This window comes from Sceloporus occidentalis, unplaced genomic scaffold (genome assembly GCF_023333645.1).
Source record: "Sceloporus occidentalis isolate IW3139 unplaced genomic scaffold, rSceOcc1.0.p SCAF_42, whole genome shotgun sequence".
Taxonomy (NCBI): domain Eukaryota; kingdom Metazoa; phylum Chordata; class Lepidosauria; order Squamata; family Phrynosomatidae; genus Sceloporus; species Sceloporus occidentalis.
In genome coordinates this window covers 7,509,921-7,534,383 of record NW_028317022.1, presented here as the reverse complement: position 1 = coordinate 7,534,383, position 24,463 = coordinate 7,509,921, and the positions used below count along the sequence as shown (strand labels likewise).

The 24,463-nt window shown below is 40.7% G+C and overlaps 1 protein-coding gene across 3 annotated transcripts; it reads left to right on the top strand.

Moving 5' to 3' along the window:
• Positions 1 to 8,030: 8,030 nt before the first annotated feature.
• On the top strand, positions 8,031 to 17,595 carry LOC149289954 (protein FAM98A-like). 3 transcript variants are annotated; one of them, XM_089490117.1, is made up of 9 exons: positions 8,031 to 8,083; positions 8,816 to 8,964; positions 9,052 to 9,186; positions 12,687 to 12,871; positions 13,297 to 13,377; positions 14,399 to 14,515; positions 14,655 to 14,822; positions 16,858 to 17,194; positions 17,267 to 17,595. In XM_089490117.1, exons 1-9 carry the CDS (start codon positions 8,031 to 8,033, stop codon positions 17,593 to 17,595), a joined length of 1,554 nt encoding a protein of 517 aa, XP_089346243.1. The 3 variants fall into 3 exon arrangements, with proteins under 3 accessions (XP_089346243.1, XP_089346245.1, XP_089346244.1); XM_089490119.1 differs by having other exon boundaries at positions 16,858 to 17,206; positions 17,288 to 17,595; XM_089490118.1 differs by having other exon boundaries at positions 16,858 to 17,206; positions 17,279 to 17,595.
• The last annotated feature ends 6,868 nt before the right edge of the window (positions 17,596 to 24,463 follow it).

Below are 24,463 nucleotides of genomic sequence, written 5' to 3'. Positions count from 1 at the left end.
ATCCGATCACTATGACAGCCACTTGAATTATAAATAAAAAATAAATATGGGTTTAACAGTTTTTTAACCTAAGATGATGACTGTTTGACGACTGATTAGTGTCTCTTTATGTCACTGATTGATCTAATCTTTCAAAGATAGAAACCTTAACATCTAATCGTACCTAACACTATCACTATCCACTAACATCACCCCAGTGCTAACCCTTACACTATCCTCTAACTACAACCTAACCCCTAGATATAATCACTAAGCTGTTTCATCAATTATGCGAGTGCTAATTTTGACACCCCCCAAAAAAATTAATAGAAATTGCCTCCATAACCCAGTGAAGTACAGACATCAAGAAAAATAAACAAAACAATTTCTAGCAGGACCAAGGAAAGAACGTCAACAAAAACCATGCCATGTGTGCAAGGGAAAAAGGAAAGAAACTCAAATGCTTGTTTTCCTGTTGGATTTGTAGCTACAGGAGTCTATTTAGAAAAGTTAGTTGATTTTTCAGGGAATATATATATATATATATATATATATATATATAGTTTCTGGTTACTTTGGTGTTTTAACCCCATCTGCCATCTGAGTCTCATGTGACCATTTTTACACTGGTATACAAGATATATGTGGTATCTATGTGCTCAGGAGAAGTGGGAGATTTATTTTCTTGTTCCAGGTACCCCAGCATGCAAAATCCATCCCAAAATGTGCCTGAAATGTGAATAGGTAGAGAAAAAAAGCAAAAAATTCTGTGTTCCCGTTTAATTTGTGGTTGCTGTTGGCCTTGGAAAGTAAGTGGGCATGTCGTGACTGCAGATTATGTAATGAAACCCACTTGTGGCATTGTGTTATTCGGGAGTATTTTTTTTTAATTCAGCTAACATTTGAAAATGACATAATCATATTTCCTGACGCTGTATTTGTTGTATAACAGAAAATAAAAAGCGAGCTGAAAACCATTTATTTCAAAGTTGTTTGTGACTTACAGGGTTAATAAAAAGATAAACGTGTGCTTGTTTCATTGAGCTTTCAGGAAATATAAACTTTATTTTTGACAATTTATACCAGTTTTACAATTGAATGTATCACTTCTACCTTTTTTAATAAAACAAAATCATAAATGAGTTTTCTTATATTTTTATAAAAATACACTTTATTCTACTCCCATTCAATAAAAATATACTCAAGGGGTGCTGTAGTTTTTGTACACACCTGCATTTGGCAATTTTATAAGATGAAATAGAATTTGTAATTAAAAAAAAAATTATGTAGTTAAGGCTTCAAATCTTGTCCCATAAAAGTTAGCTACCGATGAAAAGCTTAACCTTTGCAGAAAAAAACAATTAACAGTTTTTTAGGGGTAGAGTAAAAAACTTTTCCTGGGAATCACGGTTAAATGAAAAAAATGCAAAAGTTGTTGAAAATGTCCTGTCTTCCCAGCACACATTTTAGTGAATATGCAAGTGGTTTTGTGAGTGTTAGCATGCCATGCAACTTTAGTGGATTTTTTAACTCAACAGAGTTCCCTGATTTCCTAGTGATTAGACCCCCCAAAAATAATACATTTAACTTGGATCTAGCCCCTAAAAAATGTACTTTCATCTTTTTCCAATATATTACCGCTGTCCTTAAACTGGATAACACTATTCAATAGTTCTATGAGTAACCAAGTTTTGTGATTGTGTTCCAGAATTTTCTTGCTGCCTTCTAACGGTTGGGATAAAAGCTTACTGCATATTTGTTTCTGCCATCATCTCCCAGACAGCTCTGAGATTCCAGGCAGTAAAATCAATACCCTACTTCCCTATTCAATGCATGTTTATGCAATTTCAACAACACAGGACAACATATTCACATTTTAGAAATGTCAAGTTTCAAGAACAAATATTACTCTATCAACAAATAAGATGTGTATTGGGAAAATGGCAATCAAATTAAACAGAGCTGGTAAACAGTGCCACCTAGTGGCCGATTGAAGCGTTGTATCAATTGCTGTAGAAACAACACTTTTTGTCCTAAAGTCACACTTTGATCCTTCATGATAGGAAAGTATACATCCCAAATGCCCCCCTTCAGGATACTTTTTTGGGACCCTGTGAATTGGGATGTGGTCATACATCAGGGAATGCTTTTTTTTAAAAAAAAGCATATACTTGAAAAAATAAAGCCCCCCGTTCAGCCATGTACTTGAGATAGATGGGGCAAAAGGATACAAAGGGTTCATTAATTCAGTAATTTTCTATGCAATGTACTGTTCGTTTGTCTACAGATGCCTCCCATTACAAGCTGTTTTTTGACTCTTTCAAAAGGTTTATAATCTATAATAAATAGGTTCACAAAATCTTTCAATTTACATAAGGACAATCCATCTAAACATGTCTAGTAATTTGTTTCCAGGTTTCTGCTACTTATTTCATGTAAAGCATTTGTAACTCCAATACATTTAAAAGAGTAGATCTCCGCACAAATAGTTTATTATCTAGAAATATCGAACTTACTGTCTGACGGCTTCACTAAAGAAGAATGCATTTTAAAGTACTCTGTACAGCCAATCAGCGGCAAGAGAGCACTGAGAATGAAATAAACGGGAGCACTTTCTGTGCATGTGCGCGGGCATCTGGATAAGCCCCCACGTGCAGCACCCGCAGAACCCGCGCTGGAGCCTCCATGCACTTGCAAAGGGGACATCACAAAAAAGTGCACCCTGGATTGACAAAGTGAACTCGCTTAGAAAGAGCCCAACCTCCATAGACCAAAAAGATTAGAATATGTATAATAACATTTGCGTGCCCTGCTCCACCAAGTGTCAGTGAAGTACAAGGGGTGTGTGTTGCGGTAGTTACTACCTATATTCATCAAGTAATGTATGTGTGAAATGGCCAATATGCATGCTTTTACACCAGGCCCGGACTGGCCATCGGGCACACGGGGCATGACTGGGCCTATGCGGCCTCTACGGCCGCAATAATGCAGGGCATAAGGGGCACCTGCCCCTTAAGTCCGCCGCAACTGCGACAGGGTCCGCCACTCTAACAGGCCGGGAAGCCCCCACCAGGGCCGGCCTTAGGGGTCTGCGGCCGCACAGGGCTTAAATTAAAACATCGGGTTTTTTGTTGTTACTTTATTTAACATCCTCCATGTTAAATAAAGTTTTTGTTAACTTTATTTAACATGGAGGATGTTAAATAAAGTTAAAAAAAAAAACCCGATGTTTTAATTTAAGCCCTGGTGGGGGCTTCCCGGCCCGTTAGAGTGGCGGACCCGGTCGCAGTTGCGGCGGGCTTAAGGGTCCCTACGTTAATGCGGCCGTAGAGGCCGCATAGGCCCAGTCAGTCCGGTCCTGACTGGGCCTATTTTAAGGTAGGGGCCTGGAGCTGCAGCTCCATCAGTCCCTAAGTCAATCCGGCCCTGCCGCTGGCCCGGTCGCAGTTGCTGCTTGCTCCGGCAACAAGGTAAGTAGGGTGAGGGAGGGGGGTGCAGTGAGAAGGGGCAGATAGGGGTTAGATAGTGAGAAATGGGGATAGATAGTGAGAGGGGGTACATATTGAGAAGTGGGGAAGGGGGTACATAGTTAAAAGGGGAACATAATGAGAAGGGGCAGATAAGATGGGGAGAGGGGGTAGTGTGAATGCGTATGAGAATGAATGAATAAATGTGTGGATGAATTGTGTGAATGCGTATGACAATTAAAAGATGAGAGTTGGTACCGTGTTAGCCATAGAATTACAGGAGACAAGTGGAGTTTGAATGATACCTTTATTGGCTAACTGAGTAAATATAGATTGCAAGCTTTCAAGACCTCTCAGGTCCCTTCATCAGGCATGTTATACAATAATGTGAAAAACCTCTCTTTAAGTATCAAACAGTATGGTTACAATTGGGAAGCAGATAACATCAAAATGTCCAGGACAAGGTTCTTTGATCAGTCAATAGTGTTAAAATCAGAGGTGGATTGGAGTCATAAAGGAGGTGTCAGGAGGTATTCACAACTCTAATGGGGTCAGGTTGTGTGCATGTCTGGTTTGTTATCTACAAAGTGATAATGGGATACAAATTCCCTATCCCGGTTGAGGCCAGTATTTAAAGAGTTAAATTTAAGTATTAATTTAACCTCCCATATTTTTCTCTCCCTCTGAGTTTTGAACAGTCCCATTAATACAGCCAGTCTGATGTCACTGATGCTATGTCCATTTTGGCAAAAATGTTCTCCCACTGGTGTCTCTGCTCTCTTGTTGTTGATGTTAAATCTGTGCAAATTAAACCTTTTATGCAATGGCTGGCCTGTTTCACCCACGTAGAGGGCTGTTGGACACTTTGCACACATAATAAGGTAAACCACATTAGAAGATTTGCAGGAGAAGGCACCATTGATCTTATGGAGTGTATTAGAATTTGGTATAGGCACCATGTCCACAGTGTGGATGTGTGCGCATGTTTTACACCTTCCTTGTAGGCAGGGGAAAGTGCCATTTTTTGTGGACTTGTTCAGGGCACTCCTGGTTAATAGTTGTTAAAGATTGGGGGGCTGTCTGAAGGAGAGTAGGGGAGGCTGTGGAAAAATTTCCCTGAGTCTGTCATCCGTGTGTAGTGTTGCGTGAAGTTCTTTAGATATTTTGCGTACAGCTTCTACCTGGGGGTGGTAAGTGACAACCAGGGGCACACGGGTTCCAGTATGATGTTCTTTGTACTTTAGTAATTTTTTTCTGGGAATGTTGGTGGCCTTCTGTATCTGGTTGTCAATTATCCTGGCATTGTAGCCCTGGTTCATAAAGTCTCCCCTTAGTTTCTGGAGACTTAGAAATTAGTTAGTTTCACCAACGCTTCTTAGTATTTGGTGGTATTCTTAGGATTTTTTGTACAGGGTATGTGTTACGGCAGAGAAATCCAGCCTCCTGCTTATGGAAATACCCCACATGCCTAGTGGTTTTCTGGACTTTACAGGGCATAAGTTTTAACGTGCCGGCATACTGGATCACAGTGTGTGCTAAGCCAATGCTATCTATGAAGCAGCTTAGCAGTCCCACAGGAGAACATGTTTCCATAAAAGTATACATTTTTGGAAAGCAGTATACCAGAGTATTTCACCAGGAGCATTTGGACATTTTCCATGTAGCCATTTGGCCATCAATCACTGCCAAAGTCAGCCGTAGCAATAATTTCATGCGCTTTTTTCGCCAACACATCTGTGTTCAGCCGCTTCCCTTGATTATGGAAATACCCCACACGCGTAGGTTTTTTATGCATATAGTTATTTATGTTTTTTTGGAATTTGCAGGGCAAAAACATATGGAATTGTGCCAATTGAAAATACCCCCCTTATCCCCTCGTGGCTCACCCTAACACAAAATAAAGAAATATAAAGAAAATAAATATAATAATCTACCTTGGTGTGGTAGATCATGAAGCACTCATCAATGCAGAGTCCTGGCAAAGAGGGGCAGGAAGGGCATTGGTACCTGAAGTTCTTCCTAATACCCTTTTTGTAACAGACTCTGCATCTTTTCTAAGGCTTCTGTTTGGCACCAGTGAGGGGGATTGTACAAGGAAAATGCTTGCAGGTAAGAAGCAGGACATTCTCATCCTGCACGTTAGGGATTGACTCCTCAAAGAGGATACCCCTCAGGATTTTTACCTGGAACTCTGGGAAGGTATAGATCTCTCCAGTAGCACATTTTTTGTACATGGCAACCTGGGTGAGGTAAATGGCCACCTTTTTGTACCAGGTCTTGGTCTTACACAGCATCAGGTACGGCTGCAGACACTGGTCAGAAAGATCTACACCTCCCATGTTACTGTTGTAATCGGTGATGCACTGAGCCTTGAGCACCTGTGTATCACCTTCCCCACGTACACGGACAGGTACCACCTTCGTGTTGTGTATAGTGGAGAGGATATACACAACAGCTCCACAACAGTGGAGAGGGCCAACAGCTCCTGACTGCAAAGAGGACTGGTAGTCCCGCAAAGTTTATATAACTTTACACCGTGCTTTGAGCGCTTGGACGGGATATACTGTTTGAAGTTCAGTCTACCCTTGAATAGGACCAGGGACTCATCTATAGCAACATTTTTATCGGAGGTATAAATTTCAGGGAATTTACTGGAAAAAAATTAATAATGGGCCTCAATTTATATAAACGATCAAATTGGGGGTGCTCTCTAGGGGGGGGCATTGGGAATTGTCACTAAAATGTAAGCATTTTAGGAGCTCAAAGTCCCTGTTCCGGGGCATTTTTTTGGGAAAAGCAGGGGTGGATAATATGGGATCTGTGCTCCAATGACTGAATAGTGAGCTTTTTCACAATGCCCAGCCTGACACTGGGCTGCAAAGATGTTTGTTTGAGTTGCTAGCAGCTCAAAAAACTCAGGAGCAAACATTAGATTGAAAAAACTTACAAGCATCAATTCAACATCTGATGCCAGGAGTCCCAGTAAAAGCCTCTCCACGCCTGGCTTTAGCAGGTGGAACCTGGCCATCATCATCTTCCTCTGACTCGTCAGATATTGACACATTACCTGATGCAGAGCTAGACTAATCAGATATTGGGTCAATATCTGATGCAGTCAGAGTGGCTTTGTCGTCTGACGCAGCCAGAGTGGCTTTGTCGTCTGACGCTGTCAGAGTGACTTCGTCATCAGAGTGAGGAAGACGTAAACCTCCTCAGGGCTAAAGACACGGGGCTCCATTAGACACTAGCCTACCTCCCCAATTCCCTCTAACCACCCACCAAACTAAACCTAATTTTTTTTATTTCAGAAGATCGTGGGGCGGGAAGGGTTAATTGGGGTAAAATACGTAATTGGGGGGGTTATGTGTCGATTTTTTTTTAATTATATATACTGCTTCTGTGTCTCTCTCCTCCAGCATCTGCAGTAACGGTCAAACGTGTGACGTTACTGCCGGATGCGTGGCACTGGGGGACTGCCTCAGATGTGGGGCAGTCCCTGAAGGTTAACAAAAGACCGGAGGGAACGCCCGATTGGGCATAGATCTGTAACAGTTTACAGGCATTCATGCCGGAAACTGTTACAGGTCCCTCATCGGAATGATCGGTTAGCCCAGCAGGGTCTAGAGACCCTTCAGGGGATACCCTGTCCTCACTACTGACACTACCCGGAAGGGAAAGCCCAATTGTGGATTTCCAACTGTAACAGTTTTCCCGCTTCGCGCTGGAAGCTGTTACAGGAGATGGGGCAGCAGAAAGCCGGCGATGCTGGCTTCTTCTGCCAGGGGGGAGTCCAGGCCGTCAAATGACAGCCTTATCTCCCATGCAGAAAAGGCCCCAGAGAGGGAATGTCTATCCTAAATAAGGGCATTTGGGAGGTATGCTTACCTGCCCATAAAAGGTCACATACGTAACTCAGGGGCAATAACAAGGACCGTTCTCTGTAACAATAACAAGAACGTATCCGATAGTTATGTTGTATAAATAACAGTTACTTATACTGTTAAGCATCCATTGCAGACATCCAACAACACCCACTAAGCAAACGAGTCACTGCACGTTAACATCTGTTAATTCGGCACTAACGTGACGCATGCTCATTTCCCCTCCACGTGTTCCACGGAGGAAAGACGTCCTCACCAACACCGGACTGTTCTAAAATATGCCTAACAATGATTGTAATGTTTTCTTATTTTTTTCTACAACATTGTAAAATACGTGTAATAGAAGCAAACATAAAGAATGTGTTGATCATTTGACTGTGGTATAAGCAGCAGTGACAGGGACTGTACTTGAACGCAACGATTATTTTTGATCAGGCAAATTAATAGACAGCCCCGTGGCGTTCTAAAGACAGGAAAAGGGGAGTTGGGGTCCTTTCGCTTGCCAGCCCGGCAGACTGTCGCTGCTGTCAGTTGCTGAGGGAGGGGAGAGAGAGACACACTTACTGGCTGTACCTGGGTACCATTGGCGTTACCCCAAGCTCTGTTCTCCTCCCCTCCCAGCCTGTTAGTTGATAGCGCACGTTAAGCCTCAGGTGTGATAACTAGATCCTGCAGTTTGCACATACTGCTGATTTCTGACGTCATGGACTGTGACATGATGGAGAATGACATTTTGGAGTCGTTGGAGGACCTGGGGTATGGGATATCACTAGAGATGTGGATTTATCTGCAGTCTGTCTTGGGAATGTGCAAGTTGATTGTCTTATGTCATTTAGTCTTTGCTATGTAACAAAGTGTTTGAAATGAGTTTGTTTGTAGTGTTTGTGTTCTCTTTATGTAAAAATATTCTGAATGGGATACCAGTTAATTACAGCAGGTAAAACACATAATTAATTTTAACAGGTATAGGAACACAGTAGGTTATACCGTGTTAATATATATATATATATATACGTATATATATATACGTATATATATATATGTACAAAAGTAGTTATGGCAGGAGACACATGACAGCAGAATTTGTGACAGCGGTAGGAGAGGGGTAACCTGGAAAAGCCAGTGGATCTTAATAGTAGCGTAAAGAAGACCTCATGGGATATGGCTAGTCCTTCAAAAGTCTTGTATGCAGGGATGGAAGGTAGTAGTTAGACCAGGTGACAGGTGATGATTACCAGATACATTTTTTATTTGGGGTTGTTACCATTATAGCTGCATGATTTCCAGTAGTGGTAAGCTCCAGTTCAGCAAAAAAACATACATTTTGGTGTTATCAGAGGGACAACATGATTTGAAGGTGCCAGTTAAAGAGGTGAGCAGAATAACTTGGCATTTGGGGTACTTCAGCCTTCGGTTTTCACATTCTTTATTTCTCAACCTCCCGTCACAGAACCCCCTGAATCACTAACATATCTTCTCTCTCCTCAGTTACAAAGGTCCCCTTATGGACGATGGAGCCTTGATCCAGGCCGCTAGCCAAGGTGCACTTTCTCCCGAATATACCAAACTCTGCGCTTGGTTGGTATCAGAGCTCAAACTGTTCTGCAAACTGGAGGAGAATGTAGAAGCCACCAACAGTACGTTCTTTACGCAATATGCATACATGCTGAAAAATACAGGAATGGTCGCTAGAATTGAGATCAATGTTTGTTTTCCCTTCGCAGGCCCTAACGAAGCAGAAGGGTTCCAGCTAGAGATGAGCGGCATGCTGACAGAAATGAACTGCCCGTATTTGTCTCTGACATCAGGGGACGTTACCAAACGCCTTCTCGAGAAAAAGAACTGCTTGCTCCTTCTAAGTATGTTACATACATGCATTCTTGTTGATGTGATTTAACACGTGCTGTGCAATACCGTAATGAAGCTCACTTTGAATTGGAACATAAGAATTGACATCATCTGTACCAGCCTTGTATATACATTTATGGAAAAAAACATGATTCATTGCTTATTTTTACGTTTTCATTTTGCATGGATCACGAGGTAGCAAGATTAGGCGATATTTAGGGCTGCAACTAACGATTATTTTAATAATCGATTAGTTGGCCGATTATCTTTTCGATTAATCGATTAATCGGATAAAAAAAAAACAATATGCAATTTTTTTGTTTATTTAAAATTTAATGAACTGGATGTTAAAAAACAACTTAAAATTTACATTAACATTCTTATTTTGTTATGATGTAATAAAAATATTTTCAAAGTACAAAAACCCAAACACAATATTTATGAAACAAAATAACCCCAAACATTCTGAAAAGAGGTGGACTATTACTGTTCAAGAAACTTTGCCCCAGCCCTGGCACTTTGCACCCAGCACTCAGCACTTTGCACCCAGCACTCAGCACTTTGCACCCAGCACTCAGCACTTTGCACCCGGCACTTTGCACCCAGCACTTTGCCCCCGGCACTTTGCACCCAGCACTCAGCACTTTGCACCCAGCACTCAGCACTTTGCACCCAGCACTTTGCACTCAGCACTTTGCACCCAGCACTTTGCACCCAGCCCTGGCACTTTGCACCCAGCCCTGGCACTTTGCACCCAGCCCTGGCACTTTGCACCCAGCCCTGGCACTTTGCACCCAGCCCTGGCACTTTGCACTTTGCACCCAGCCCTGGCACTTTGCACCCAGCACTTTGCACTGTGCCCCTGCAGCCAGTCTCCAACTCTGCCCTGCACCCAGCCCTGCCCCCACACTCACACCCTGCACCCACTCTGCCCTGCACCCACTCTGCCCTGCATCCACACCCCCACTCTGCCCTGCACCCAGTCTCCCACTCTGCCCTGCACCCCCACCCCCACTCTGCCCTGCACCCAGTCTCCTGCCCCCCTACCCCCACTCTGCCCTGCATTCCCTGAAACCCCACCCCCACGAATCGCTCTGTGCGAATGGAGCCACTCGCACAGAGCGAACCGCTCTGTGCGAACGGATCCACTCGCACAGAGCGAACCGCTGTGTGCGAACGGATCCACTCGCACAGAGCGAACCGCTGTGTGCGAACGGATCCACTCGCACAGAGCGATTCGCACAGACATAAAGAATACTTACCTCCGGAACGCGTCAATCCGTCACACAACTAAAAGAAGGCGGAGAGTGCAGAGCGTGTAGCGGAAGCGGGGAACGCTCGCGGAGGTAAGTAAAAGGAGCCGAGTGCTCCAACAACGAATCGATCACTCGATTAATCGATAACGGAAATCGTCGACAACGATTTCCGTTATTGATTATTATCGATTTTATCGATTCGTTGTTTCAGCCCTAGCGATATTTATATATATTTTTGGTTCTTGACCAGAGCATACTCTAATTAGTTGTTAAAAAAACGGCCCACAAGTATATATTCCGAATCTTGGATGAGTGCGGGTGTTGCAATCATAATCTGCCTTTCAGACATCAGTTTAGTGAAGAGTCCCCTTTGTTTGTGTAAGAACAAACTGAAAACCAGTAATTTTGTAATGTTCATCCTTTAAAATGTTAAAAATGTGTGCAGATTAGGATTGTGAATATAAAGTATTTTCACTTGATGTAAGACAGAACATTCTATACTATCTTGTCCCCTTATATGTATTCTGTGATGTGGTAAAGATGGATTTTACGTTAGTAGGTTACACTAATTAATTTAACACAGCTACCCCATGCATCGTTAATCCCTGACTTATATACGGGGCTGAAGGAAACAGACTCACTCTCTTATTTTAGCCACTATTATCCTGGGTGGAAGTAGAGGGGACAGACCTGGTAAGAGTGCCAGATTTATTGTTAAAAGTTTTAGACCGGCAACTGGCTTATCTGGCCAGTCCATCATTTGCTACTGAGGAAGCTACTGTTTAGTTAGTCTCCTTAACAGGAGTAGGTTTTTGGTTTGTGGTCCAGTCACAGAATATTATCATCTTTTATTTATATAGTGCCAACAATCTACGAGGCGCTTAATACAATACATATATTCAAGGGGTATGACAAGACGACAATTAACAGACTAAGTCTAACTGATACATTAGGTGGAGAGAGCCCTGCTCACAAGCTTACAGTCTTGACGGAATAGGGTGACACATAAGGCACGGAGAAAGGGTGAGAGGTAGTGTGGTGGTTGTATCAATGACAAGGAGGTTCTAGCAGCTAATATGGTATAGTTTTGAGATGTTTCTTGAATGTTGGGAGGGAGGGTGATTGCTGAAGGTTCGGTGGAAGTAGATTCCAGAGATATGGGGCAGCTCGAGTGAAATCTTGTAGATAGGAAAAGGAAGAGGTGATAAGTGAGGAGGAGAGCCTTAGCTCATGGGAAGAATGTAAGGAACGAGTAGGGGAGTATTTGAGGGCAGAAATGTATGGAGGAGCATTGTTATAGAGGGCCTTATATGTTAGTACCAGGATTTTAAATTTAATTCTAAAGGTAATTGAGAGCCAGTGGAGGGTTTCACAGAGTGGGGAAGCAGAAGAGGAGTGGCGTGCAAGGAAGATAAGCCTAGCAGCATTATTTAGGACAGACTGTACAGGAGAGAGTCGAGACAGTGGAATGCCAACCAGAAGAGTGTTGCTGTAGTCAAGACGGGAAATAAGTGAATGAAGCGGAGATTTTGTGGATTCTTGGGTGAGGAATAGGCGGATCCGAGGGACTGAATGTGAGGGATGAAGGAGAGGTTAGAGTCAAGGATTACCCCAAGGCATTGGGCCTGGTTAGTAGGAGAGATAGTAGTGTTATTAATGGTGATAGAGAATTCAGGTAGTGGAGTGGAGATGGAAGGAGGGAAGATAATGAGTTCAGTTTTAGAAAGACAAAGTTTCTGGTAGCGTTGTGACATCCATGAAGAAATAGCAGACAGGCAATTGGTAATACAGGACACGAGAGATCAGGAGAAGACAGGTAGATTTGGGTATCATCTGCATATAGATGATACTGGAGACCAAATGAGTTGATTTGCCAAGAGATGAAGTATAAAGAGAGAACAACAGGGGGCCAAGGACTGAACCTTGGGGGACACCAACCGAAAGTGGAAGGGGGGGGTGACGTCTTACCAGAGAAGCTGACAGGGAAGAAACGGTTAGACAGACATGGGGAGATCCAGGAGAGAGCTGTATCTCGAATGCCTATAGTAGCAAGTGAGTCAAGAAGAAGGTGGTGATCAACAGTATCAAAAGCGGCAGGGAGATCCGATAGTATTAGAATGGAGAAGTGACCATACGCACATATATACACACATAATATGTTAAATTGCATAATGCTGAACTATAATAAAAATTTTAATATACTATATAACATATGGCAAGAGCCTTTATGCTAAATGCTATTTATGTGTTTGTAGCATATCTCATTTCGGAACTCGAAGCCGCTAGGATGCTGTGTGTAAATCTTCCTGCAAAGAAGGAACAAGAAAGCAGTGGTAGTGAGCTGTTCAACGAACTTAAAGCAATATGCATGGCCCTGGGAATGTCCAAACCTCCTGCCAATATAACTATGTTCCAATTCTTTAGTGGAATTGAGAAAAAAGTAAGTATACTAAAACATCTGTCTTAAGGTTGCTTTTAAAACAAGACACGGTAATATTTCCTGCTGAAGGAGAGGGCAATATACCGACTGCACATGACCAAACCATCTGTGTCTGCTTCAACATTTCTTTGTGATAAAAATCATTTGTTCAAAACATTGATTGAAATGAGAAAGCAAGTTTAAGGGCGATATAAATAGTGATGGGTGTATATATTGTCATACCAGTACTTTCTTTAAAATAGGTTGAGAGGGTTGGTTCAGTTACCAGATCCACCAAGTAAATGGATTTCTCTTACAAAAATTGTATTCTGTTTGAATATTTTTTTAGATTAAATTGTGTTTATGGGTCATACGCATATCTGAGGGAGATTTGTATGGTTATTCATATACATAGGTTAAAATACGTTTCTAATATTCCGTTCTAGTTGAAAGAAACTTTATCAAAAGTGCCACCTAACCATTTAGGGAAGCCTCTTCTGAACAAGACATTGGGACCTTCTCACTGGGTGAGTAACTTGTTTTGTTCCTATAGTACAGAAATGCATATGCCATTTAAAACCTCACTGACAGTAGTGTTTGGATCATCCTTGGGCTCGTTTCGTGTTGCTCGTATATAACAACTGTATGCTGTTTTTAGGGAAGCCCCATAGGTTACCAAGCAGCTGCAGCTAAGGGTGCTTGTGAACGTGTGTTGGGGCATACTGGAACCGAGGGAGAAGGTGAATCTGCTTGCTTGCAGTCCATTACGAAGTTGAGGGCAAATGAGAATACCTGACTTTTGGACTGAAAGAGGGCAATAAAACAATTTCTTAAACCCTGCATACTTTGTCAGGATCCGAATAGCTGTATTATATGCCCCAAGCAGCAGGATTCTAGATTGAACTCTGCCGGGGCCCATACTTCACTGCATGACATTCCTTGCTTCCGAAGCAGGTTCTTTGACACTGAAGCCCCCTGAAGGGCATAGCTGAGATGACTTCATTATTATTATTTAAATGGCCTATTCCACTTTATTTTCATTCAAGTTAGGAATGATGAACTGATTTTGTTTTTATCTACAATTAATGCATCTGATAATACCTTTGCCATTTGTTTAATTGTTTTGTGTGAAGCGGGGCTAAATATAGCTGAAAGGTATTACTAAGGGTTTGACTAAACTAAACAGTTGTCTGGAGTTCCCCACCAGCTTAATGTCATAGTATAAAATTCAAAAAATAGCCTTGAGCGTCTGTATTTTACAAATTTACAACCGTTTTCAAAATGAATTCATAGTGCAAATGAAATCTGATCTATTTAGATCAGTGGTTCTCAACCTTCCTAATGCCGCGACCCTTTAATGCAGTTCCTCATGTTGTGGTGACCCCCAACCATGAAATTATGTAATTATATATTGTGAAATATGTGTTTTCCGATGGTCTTAGGCGACTCCTGTGAAAGAGGTCGCGACCCACAGGTTGAGAACCGTTGATTTAGATCATGAATAAAATGAATTGATAAAAGTATATGAAAGTCTTTCTTTTTACCCAGGAAAAAATTGAAGCAATCAACCAAGCCATATCAAATGAGTATGAAGTGAGAAGAAAAATGTTAATCAAGCGTTTGGACGTGACCGTACAATCATTTGGTTGGTCAGATAAAGCAAAGGTAAATAATCTCAACAGTAAAAATGTTTTTTATATATTTTTATTTTTTTTTCTCTTTGTTTTAAAGCAGTATGACTGGTTTGTCATATTCGGTCTTTTTTATGGGTTTTTTTCTTCATTTTTTCAAAACTTTATAACAGAACCACTCCGAGAAACTGGGTAAAGTTTACCAGCCAAAACGTGTTGCATTGTCCCAGAAAAGCTCTATCTCTGTTGCCCATCTTCTTGCTGCCCGGCATGATTTGTCTAAGATTCTGAGGACTAGTAGTGGATCAATCAGAGAGAAGACTGCCTGTGCTATAAACAAGGTAATCCTTTTGCTAACTGCCTTCAGCCTTTGTACTGTTATGTCATATATATATATATATATATATATATATCTGGAACATGTAATTCACTGACAAATTCCTCATATTTATAGTCTACATTTGCATATTATATCCAAGGATTTTTTGTACCAGCAGTAGGTAAGTAACCCTTCTTTGTCAGTATCCTTAATTTGTTTTGCATTTTTGTTTTGAAGGAGAAAGTTTTTTGTTTTTTACCAAAAAAATTACATGAGCATTCTTTTTTCCCCCCCAAACTTGTTTCTTGCATCTTTGACAGAAATATTTTACAATGTGTTCCATTTGGAATTGGATTACGTCAAACAGGAGGATAAAGAGGTCCTCTTTTATAATTACAGGCCAGAGTGCGTCAACCCACAATATACCTGGAGATTAGCATTTGAAGTGTAAACGTGTTTTACATTAGTTGATACTAATTTTAAAACCACTGTGAAGAATTTCCTGTTTTCTCTCACGCTCTTTAACCCCTAAAATTTTGTCACTGTATTTCCACTTAAATGAGACGGACTAGTCCGCCTTTATTTTAACCCCTTCATTCCCCTATAGACATACCGGTACATCGATAAAAAGCATCTAAAGAAACACGTATGGACGCACTGGTACATATCCTGCCTTTCTTGCATTTGACAGCCTGGACTCCCCCCTGTCAGCAGAAGCCAGCATCAATGGCTTTCTGCTGCCCAAAATCCTGTAACAGCTTCCGGCGCAAACATTTTTAAATGCCCGATCGCGCAATCATCGGGACAGGATATGCCCTGCAGGGTCTGTCTAGACACTGCTGGGATAACCGATCGTTCCGATGAGGCACTGATTTGTGGGGACTTGCATAGAGATCACAGTGTGATCGGTGCAGAAGGATCGCAGGGAAAAACGAATCTGCAAAAAAAAAAGGATTGTTAGTGATTTTTTTAATAAAAAAAAAAATCGCAAATACAATAAAAATAAAATAGTGCGCTAAGTGATGTCATTGTGACATCACTGGCATTAATAACATGTTCAAGAGGTCCCTAAGAGGATGTCTAACTATACTACACTGATAAAAATATATTAAAATTTTCGCTAGTTTCTCATCCTTATTTTTCAGCTAATATATATATACATTCACTACTTTACATTGTAGCAGTGTCATTTTTTCAGTGTTGTCACATGAAAAGATATAAAATCTTTACAAAAATGTGAGGGGTGTACTCACTTTTGTGAGATACTGTGTGTGTGTGTATGTATATGTGTGTATATATATATATATATAATATTTACTATGTTTGTACCTATGCATTTAAGTAGATAGCATTTCTGTTATGCCTGGAACTCCTCACATCCTTTTAAACATATTTCTAATGTATCTATGTTACTAACCAATACGTATAGGAAATAGTAAGTGGAAGAGTTTATTACCACTGGTTAGGTGACTGCATTTTTAAATGGTTTGTTAACCCCTTAACGTCCATTGACGGGTCAGACACATCACGCAAAAACGGTCAGGTGACGACCAATGACGTGCATGGCACGTAATTTAATTAAGCAAGCTTAGAAAGTGATCTACAATTGCTTTCTTCGCTTAAACGGTGTTGCTGTAATGCCTTGATGTCTAGGCATTCAGCAAGACCGAGATCGGCATCAGGGGCCATGTCTGGCCCCTCCCCGGGGCGTCAACATCCGCCATACACTGTATGGTGGGGGTCGCCCGTTTTTAAAAGAGTTCAATGGTGTCGCTGAAATGCCTCGATAACGAGGCATTCAGCAACACCGAACACTTGCCCCAGGACACAACCGCCAATGCGAGTGATTTTTCCACAGTCCCAAAGGGTACAGAAAGAAAAACCAGCCTGGCCCTTAAGGTGTTAAAGGTTTCTCTGCAGCTACTTGCCTCACTTACGCCAGGCAGTTCAAGTGTCCATTTTAGGGAAAAGACTGAATGCGACTGTCTACATCACTGATTCCTGGGGGGGTGGGAAATACACAAGTATTGTAAACTTTGTTTAATTATCTGTTACAGGTATTGATGGGTAGAGTACCTGACAGAGGAGGACGACCTAATGAAATTGAACCACCTCCTCCAGAGATGCCTCCATGGCAGAAAAGACAAGATGGCCCCCCACAAGGTGGTGGTAGAGGTGGGGGAAGAGGTGGATATGAACATACACACAGTGGACGTGGAGGCTATGAACAAAGCAGTGGAAGAGGTGGCGGACGTGGAAGTTATGACCAGGGAAGCAGAGGAGGCAGAGGTAGCAAAGTTCAAGGAGGCTGGACAGATGGTGGCAGCAGTGCAGGAGGTAGCTATCAAGATGGTGGCTATCGAGATTCTGGATATCAAACTGGCTTTTACCACGGTGGAGGAGGAGGTTATCAAGGTGGTGGTGGAGGTGGATATCAAGGGGGCAGTGGAGGCTATCAAGGTGGAGGAGGCTATCAAGGTGGTGGAGGATACCAGGGTGGAGGGTATGGGGGATATCAGGGGTCATCATATTCTGGAGGTGGATTCCAGGGTAGTGGCTATCAACAAGACAACAGATATCAAGATGGAAGCCAACACAGTGACAGAGGAAGCAACCGTGGAGGTGGCAGAGGAGGTCGTGGTGGACGTGGTGGAAGAGGAGGACAAAGTGGAGGTTGGGCTAGTCGTGGTGCCCAAACCTATAACCAGGGTGGTCAGTTTGAGCAACACTTTCAGCATGGAGGTTATCAATATAATCAGTCTGGTTTTGGACAAGGAAGACACTACACTAGTTGAGGTTATTGAAGCTTCAAAACCAGTAGAGCTCAGGTAATGGCAGTGACAACCTTATATGATAAGTTGCTATCTCAAGGCACTTTCTTGCAGGCTTTCTTTCTGCACATGAAGACAAGGCCTGGCACATGTATGAACCTCGCAATTTAAGATAAAATTTTTACGTGTGCTTTTCTTCCTGAGAAATGCAATTTGCAGTGATAACATTTATCCATTGTGCACACCTTTCATACAATTAAGTACAGTTAGGTTGTTGGTCTGAATTGCTATCTGAGGTAATCGCTTCAAACCTTTGGGTTTGTAGGAGTGTTGAACATTTTGTAGTCATTGCCTTTGCTATGCTTTACAAGTGGCCAATCCCAATATGCCCATATAATGCATGGTTAATGTCATAGTTTCTTGAAAGTCATACGATTCCTATATACATTATTACATGTTAAATTGGCCTACAAAGTCTCTGGAATACACACCCCTTTGAGTAGCAGTAGTTAAATCATATTCCTTACAATTAAATAAAATTCCACAATCAAATAGTGTCTCAACATTTCACTTTTAATGTATAGACATAGTTCACAAATTAGAGATATCTGCAGATGAAATGCAACTCTGGGTTGCTGTGTTCTTGCCTAAAGTAATAACTGTCTAGGCTCCATCTTAACAGCAGTTTCCGGCTGTATAGAAATGGATCTGCTGTTGAAATGCTTCAACGTCCATATGGTCATATCAACCCCTCAAAAAAATAAGAAACAAGTACTTCAATGTTTAAATGGCCCATTTCTGCTACTGAGCGATCTCATTTCTTTTACGTGAGCTCTACTGTGTTTTGCTAGGCATTCTGTAATCTTTAACCTCTCGCATCTGACAGCAGTGTCAAACCTAGGGGTCCTGAATGCTGCTTTAGCAACCAAGATTAATGGCCACCATGCCAGGTTCATGAACGTTACAGTGTACATCAATAAACGACACATGCTTGACGAATATGGTCTAAAATTACTTGAAAAATTAAAGATTTTTTTTTCCATTTTTTTTTAATTCATAATTTCAAGCCAAGTGAATTTTTCTTTTCTGTAAAAAAATAAAAAATGCACTACTTTTCGGGCAAAGGAGTTAATGTCCGAAGCAGTCCTTTCCTTAATGCTGCAGGAAATAAAGCCTGTCTGGGTTTGTGGTCTTCTGATAAAGCCTTTTTGTAAGAGCCACATCGTTATTTTTTGTTGGGTTTACTATGTACATAAGCCATGCTAAGCTGTGAAAGAAACTAGTTTAAAGGTGTGCTGTTTGTATGAAAGGTGAGCAATAAAAGTTCCTGTGTGTTTTCCGCATCTTTTATTTTTTTGAGATTCAATAAGTTAACTGCATTGGATTTTGTTTGGTTCCATTATGTTGTGGAGATATATTTATTTCTGTAGTAGTTTGACTGGCGAGCCATCAGTTGATAGTAAATCTGGTACAATAGTCATAGCAACCAGTTTCTTCAGTGTACAATTAGTAACCAATGAACATGCGTGGTTATAATTGTTCCAGAGGAAGATTTAAAATTTTAGAAGTACCAACGCCTGATGTGATGATTTTACAAGGATCAGTGAAGAAAATTGTGTCGTTTCCTTCAGTAAAATGGTTTGGCATACAAACAGCTGCCTCCATGCATGTAACTAGACATTAAATGGGCCAAAAACGATTCCGACAAATTTTTCAGTTCATTTCTGGCCCATTTGTTTTTTCGGGCAACAATTTTCATTCCTTGCCCATTCGTTTCAGCTGAAAATTCGCTGGCATTTTTAATTCAGGAATGAAATTTGTTGCCCAGTGGCCACATTCACTCTCACCCTCTCTAAATGTTTCCCTACCTTCTCTGCCCACCGCTTCTTCTGTCTTTTCCATTTTCAATCTTTAACCCTTAATCATTTTTCTTTGCGTATCCGTGGACAAAACCCAGCAACTTGACAGCGCGGCGGTGACATGCTCCTCGATCGGTCAGGCGGGGGAGAGGATGTCACTTCAAGCTATATGGTGGCGCTGCGGTGACATCATCTCCCCCATCCTCCAATCGGAGGCTTGTAGGCTTATTCTCATCCTGTACAATCTGTCCTAGCAGCAAGGTTTGAGGTTGAATCCAACTGCATCCCAGCCAATCCGTCGACGGGATAGCCGGCTAGAGAAATACACAGCTGCAGTAAACTCATTTCCTGCTCTGTTTCTGTTTACTCTCGTTTCTGCTGTAAGAAAATGTATGTCCTTAATGACAATTTTGTAAAACTGGGAGAATTCATGACGTAGTTGGTTTGCAAAGCTATTGCAGGTCTTTGACAAATGAACGTTAAACTGGAAAAGAAGACAATGGATCCAATACATGCAACACAGAGACCAATTCAAGACGAGCGAACAGCTACATTTGAAGAGTGCATTTTGGTTCCCAACCCCTCTCCAAGGATCATCACTATTGTACATGTTGGTCAAAGTATAGTTAACCACTTAAGTAACAGAATTTGTTCGGTGTGTGAGCTGGACCACAGACTTGAGAAAATATGTAAATCTGTACATTTGCATAACTGAATACCTACCAATAATTTGTTAAAAAACAAAAACACGCGGTTAAAACATTACACAGCAGTCGGAGCAGTATGTATCAGGTATACATTCATAGAAGGGTGCTTGTTCAGTTATACATCCATTGTACAGATTGGCACGGGCACAACATGCCTGGGACTACTACATGAAATGTGTATGTCAACATCTCCCTAGATTTAAAGATTATCTGCATGTTTGCTGTGTTTGTTTTCTACATGGAAGGTTTACATTTCTGTAGGGGATAATAATACCGCTGAGAAAATGAATCATAACTAAATGATGATTCATTTCAATTAGTTGGTAGTTTCCCCACACGCTTTATTTTCCCTTTAACAGAAATAACCTTTAAAAATGTCGGGAGACATGAAGGTCAAAAACCTTGCTTATGCGAATTGCAAGTAGGTCACTTTACACTTCTACTGTTCCTGTGATGCTTAAAAAAAAAATTGTGTCAAGTGATGCTGAAATCCCATAACTTTTCTCGGCTTTGCATGGAACAGTGAAAAGTCTTTAGCTAACTGGAACATCCGCATCAACAAACTCTACACCATCTAGCTGGCCATGCGTAATATGGCTTATGGACTAAAATATCCCAGATGTTCTTTCTTTCAACTCTGAAGATTTTATTGGTATTAATAAGTGCACTTAATTCCTTTACTGATCATACGGGCATTTATTTTAGTCATGCTACATAATATAACTTCAACGTTTCAATGACTTGTTCCCAGATGGCCCGGCTTTCTGGATCCTGTATGAGTACCTTTCTGCATGATGTTTAGGGGTAAGAAATGCACTGTGCTGCTGGGAAGCTACAATAAATATACAGGAAACTATTTCAATAACAGGAAATTTGTTTCTATATAAAGACCAATCGCTGTATTATATTGATACAACATAAAGAAATGGAGTCTTATCCTGACTACAACCCTTCTCAGACAGTAAATCCTGTAAGTCAAACAATTTTGAGAAATGTGACAATGAGTTCACTGACCACGGGTAAATCTTGTTGAGGAACACAGGTCCCACCAGCTTCCCATATAATGTATTGTGACAGATTCTTTGTATTCAAGATCACTTGAAAATTGACTGGTGGTGGGAAGGGGCACATTCACTCAGGTGTGCGGCTGGGGGCTTGCTACACATGGCCATGAGCTACATCGTAATCCAAGAATTTTAAAGTATGTTTCAAGCGGGAGGTTGCACACTAAGGCCTAGAGCAGACACACCAATGGGGTTAAGGTGAGTGAGAGGCCAAAGGACACCAGGTTTTCTCCGAGTGTGCACAATGACCTAGATACATACACAAATAATTAGTAATCCTGAAAATAAATGTTTTTAAAAATAAGTCTGGAATACTTTTGATGAGAGTATGATGGTAGTGCCACACGGTCAGTGTGATGGTAGTGCCACACGGTCAGTGTGATGGTAGGACATAGTTGAAATTAAAAGGGCATGGCATAGAATGGTTAGCCAATGGATGAGAGTTGAAGCAGCCTTCGCTATGTGATACTTAATGGTCTAAAACAACCCTACATAAGACTCATTCTAGCCCTGACCTAACTTACAGAAATTGTTCCACAAAAATATAGATCGCTCTATGGACGGCATTAACTGGCCCATGAATTGAGCATTTACCATATTCATAGCTTCTGCAAATTATACTGTATTGAGTTTCCATTAATCTCAATGTGACCCAGACACAACTGGAGAATCTTTTTTCCAAAATGTATTTCGAGCCGTACTGGTATCTTAAAAATCTATGTACTTTACCAGGTTCTGAGGTAGTAGAGGTCCCAGTAGAGCCCACCTGCTTTGAAAAATGGCGGAACTGATGCATTAAGTTGAAAATGATCATCTCAATTAATATTAATTATCCATTGAGTTAAATGTGAAGCATCAAAGATAAGGCAATGGGACAAACACTAACCAACAATGGATTGACACTTTATTAATAACATTCAAATAAACACCATGAAACTCTAGGCTCACTGAAAGCTATAAATAAATACGAAGGAAGTGGACAAAGCTCTAAACTTTTACTTCACTACTTTATTAGTATGAGAATATTGGATGTGGTTACTTTTTTGTTAATATATGCACTGTGGTTTTTCCTTCTCATTATGGAAGCATAACCTCTACTTATTTAAACACCTGACTGCCTTCAGTACCTATGCACAATTCAAACACATACAAATTATTAACGCTAAGAGGCCCTGAGACCGTAACACAACAATTAAAAGTTATCATAGTCTTGTACACAATAGAGAAATGCTCAGGTCTGGGTTGTTCATATATACATTTTAAAAAGAACAGTTTAGTTCCCAAAATTGCATTTTTATATTTAACGCGTGTTGTCATTTTGCATGGACCCCAATGCATTTTACTCCGCACAAAACGGGCATGTATTCTTTAGTTATTGGAGTTAGAAAGTGAGACTTCTGTCCCATTTACCCCTTGCTGACAGAACCATTAATATGTACGCTTTGTGCACGTACTCAATAGTGCTCACATTGAAATCAGTGAGAGTAGCAGCAGACAATTGAATGTAAACATACGTATTCAGATAGCATACATATGATTGGTTGCTGCTACTTGGTTCGATTTCAAACAGATGAAGAAGTAGACTGACGAATACTTCCTGGTTTCCGTAGGGACAGCTGGAGGAGGAGCTAAATGCGAGAGAAGTCTCATTTTTTTCCTCCAATTACATAAGAGTGTTTTTGTGCCGGTTTCTATGCAGTAAAACACGCTGATGATATTTATAGCTTTGTCTTGTTCATTCATTTACAAAATAAATACACTGGTGCACAATAAAACAAATACATTTATACACTGACAAACATCTTTGTGAGGTGGAATAGAGTACAGAAAGTGAAGAGAAAAAAATTATATTCCAGTGTTGAGATACATTTAGTAATGTTGTGTTTCAAAACTCATCACTTTAAGGTAAGAAACATAGGTAGCTTGAAAGGAGAGAAGGTGCTGCTTTTTCTCCCAAATTAGCCTGTTTCTGTAGATTCCACAGAGAGGTTCAGTATAATATTCCATGCAAAGTCTTTAGCTGTATGCATTTCAATCATTAAACTGAGAGATATAAGAATCAACTGGCCTGTAGAAAATATAGGTAGATATTCAGAACAATTCGCTAATAAGTCTTATTTTTGCAGAAATACATTTTAAAACACATGGCTTAGAGTTTAGCGAACCACCCTATGTACTCTCACCCGACATGTGACTCAACAGCTGTATCCGGGAAATAAACAATCCAGAAAATAAACAACAATAATGGGGGATGTAATACATTTATAATGCGTTCCATAGAGAGGAATTTCACCCCTTTGTATCAAGACTGGCTTCCGATTTTTGTACCCTTCATGACAATTGCTGTTTTGATATTTCTGCAGTGTTTGGCTGTGATTTTCTTATTTCTCATTTTCTGTACCCACACAAATTATAAATATTGTTTTCTTCAGGACAAGATGGATTTTTATTAGATACTATTATATATTACTAATAAAATGTGAAAAATGGAGAGAAAAAAACTTTTGAAAAAAACTTTTACTCCTGTACAAAACCTAATAAAAAAACATGCTAAATAGTTTCTAATATTTATCCTGAGTTTAGAATACCCATGTTTTTATGTTTTTTTGCAAGTTATAGGGCAATAAGCACAAGTAGCATATTGCTATTTCCAAACTACTTTTTTCAAATGTGGTCATCCTGTGTCCATGTCCTAGTTGGGACATCTTTGAAGCTGGTCAGTTTAATTTACCCCCCATCAAACAATATATGTTTGAAAACAAGACACCCCAGGGTATTTTAGATATTGGTGTTTGAGCACTTTCCATGCGCTAATTCTTCCACCAATCTTTGTCAAATTTGTGTTAGTAATTCACAAAAATTACTACCACAAAGTTTGACAAAGGCTGGTGGTAGAATTAGTGCATGGGAAGTGTTAAAGTACCACCATTTAAACTACCCTGGGATGGCTAGTTTTCCAAAATGTATCACTCCAATGGCACAGTAACCATAATAAGAGAAAATACTGATGCACTCACAGGAAGTTATGACATCAAAATCCAAACAGATTAAGTCATTAACAGAAACATTTTAAAGACCTCTCTGCAGGCTTTCATTCTACACTCAGGTTGTGAGAGCATTACAAATGTAATACATCCCCCATTTGTGTGATACATTACACCATTATTGTTTATTTTTTTCCACATCTATATTCTGAGCATCTTTAATTTGTCTTTTTTTATTTTGATCGGCGAGTTGGGATTTTGCTCTGGAGGGGGTTCCT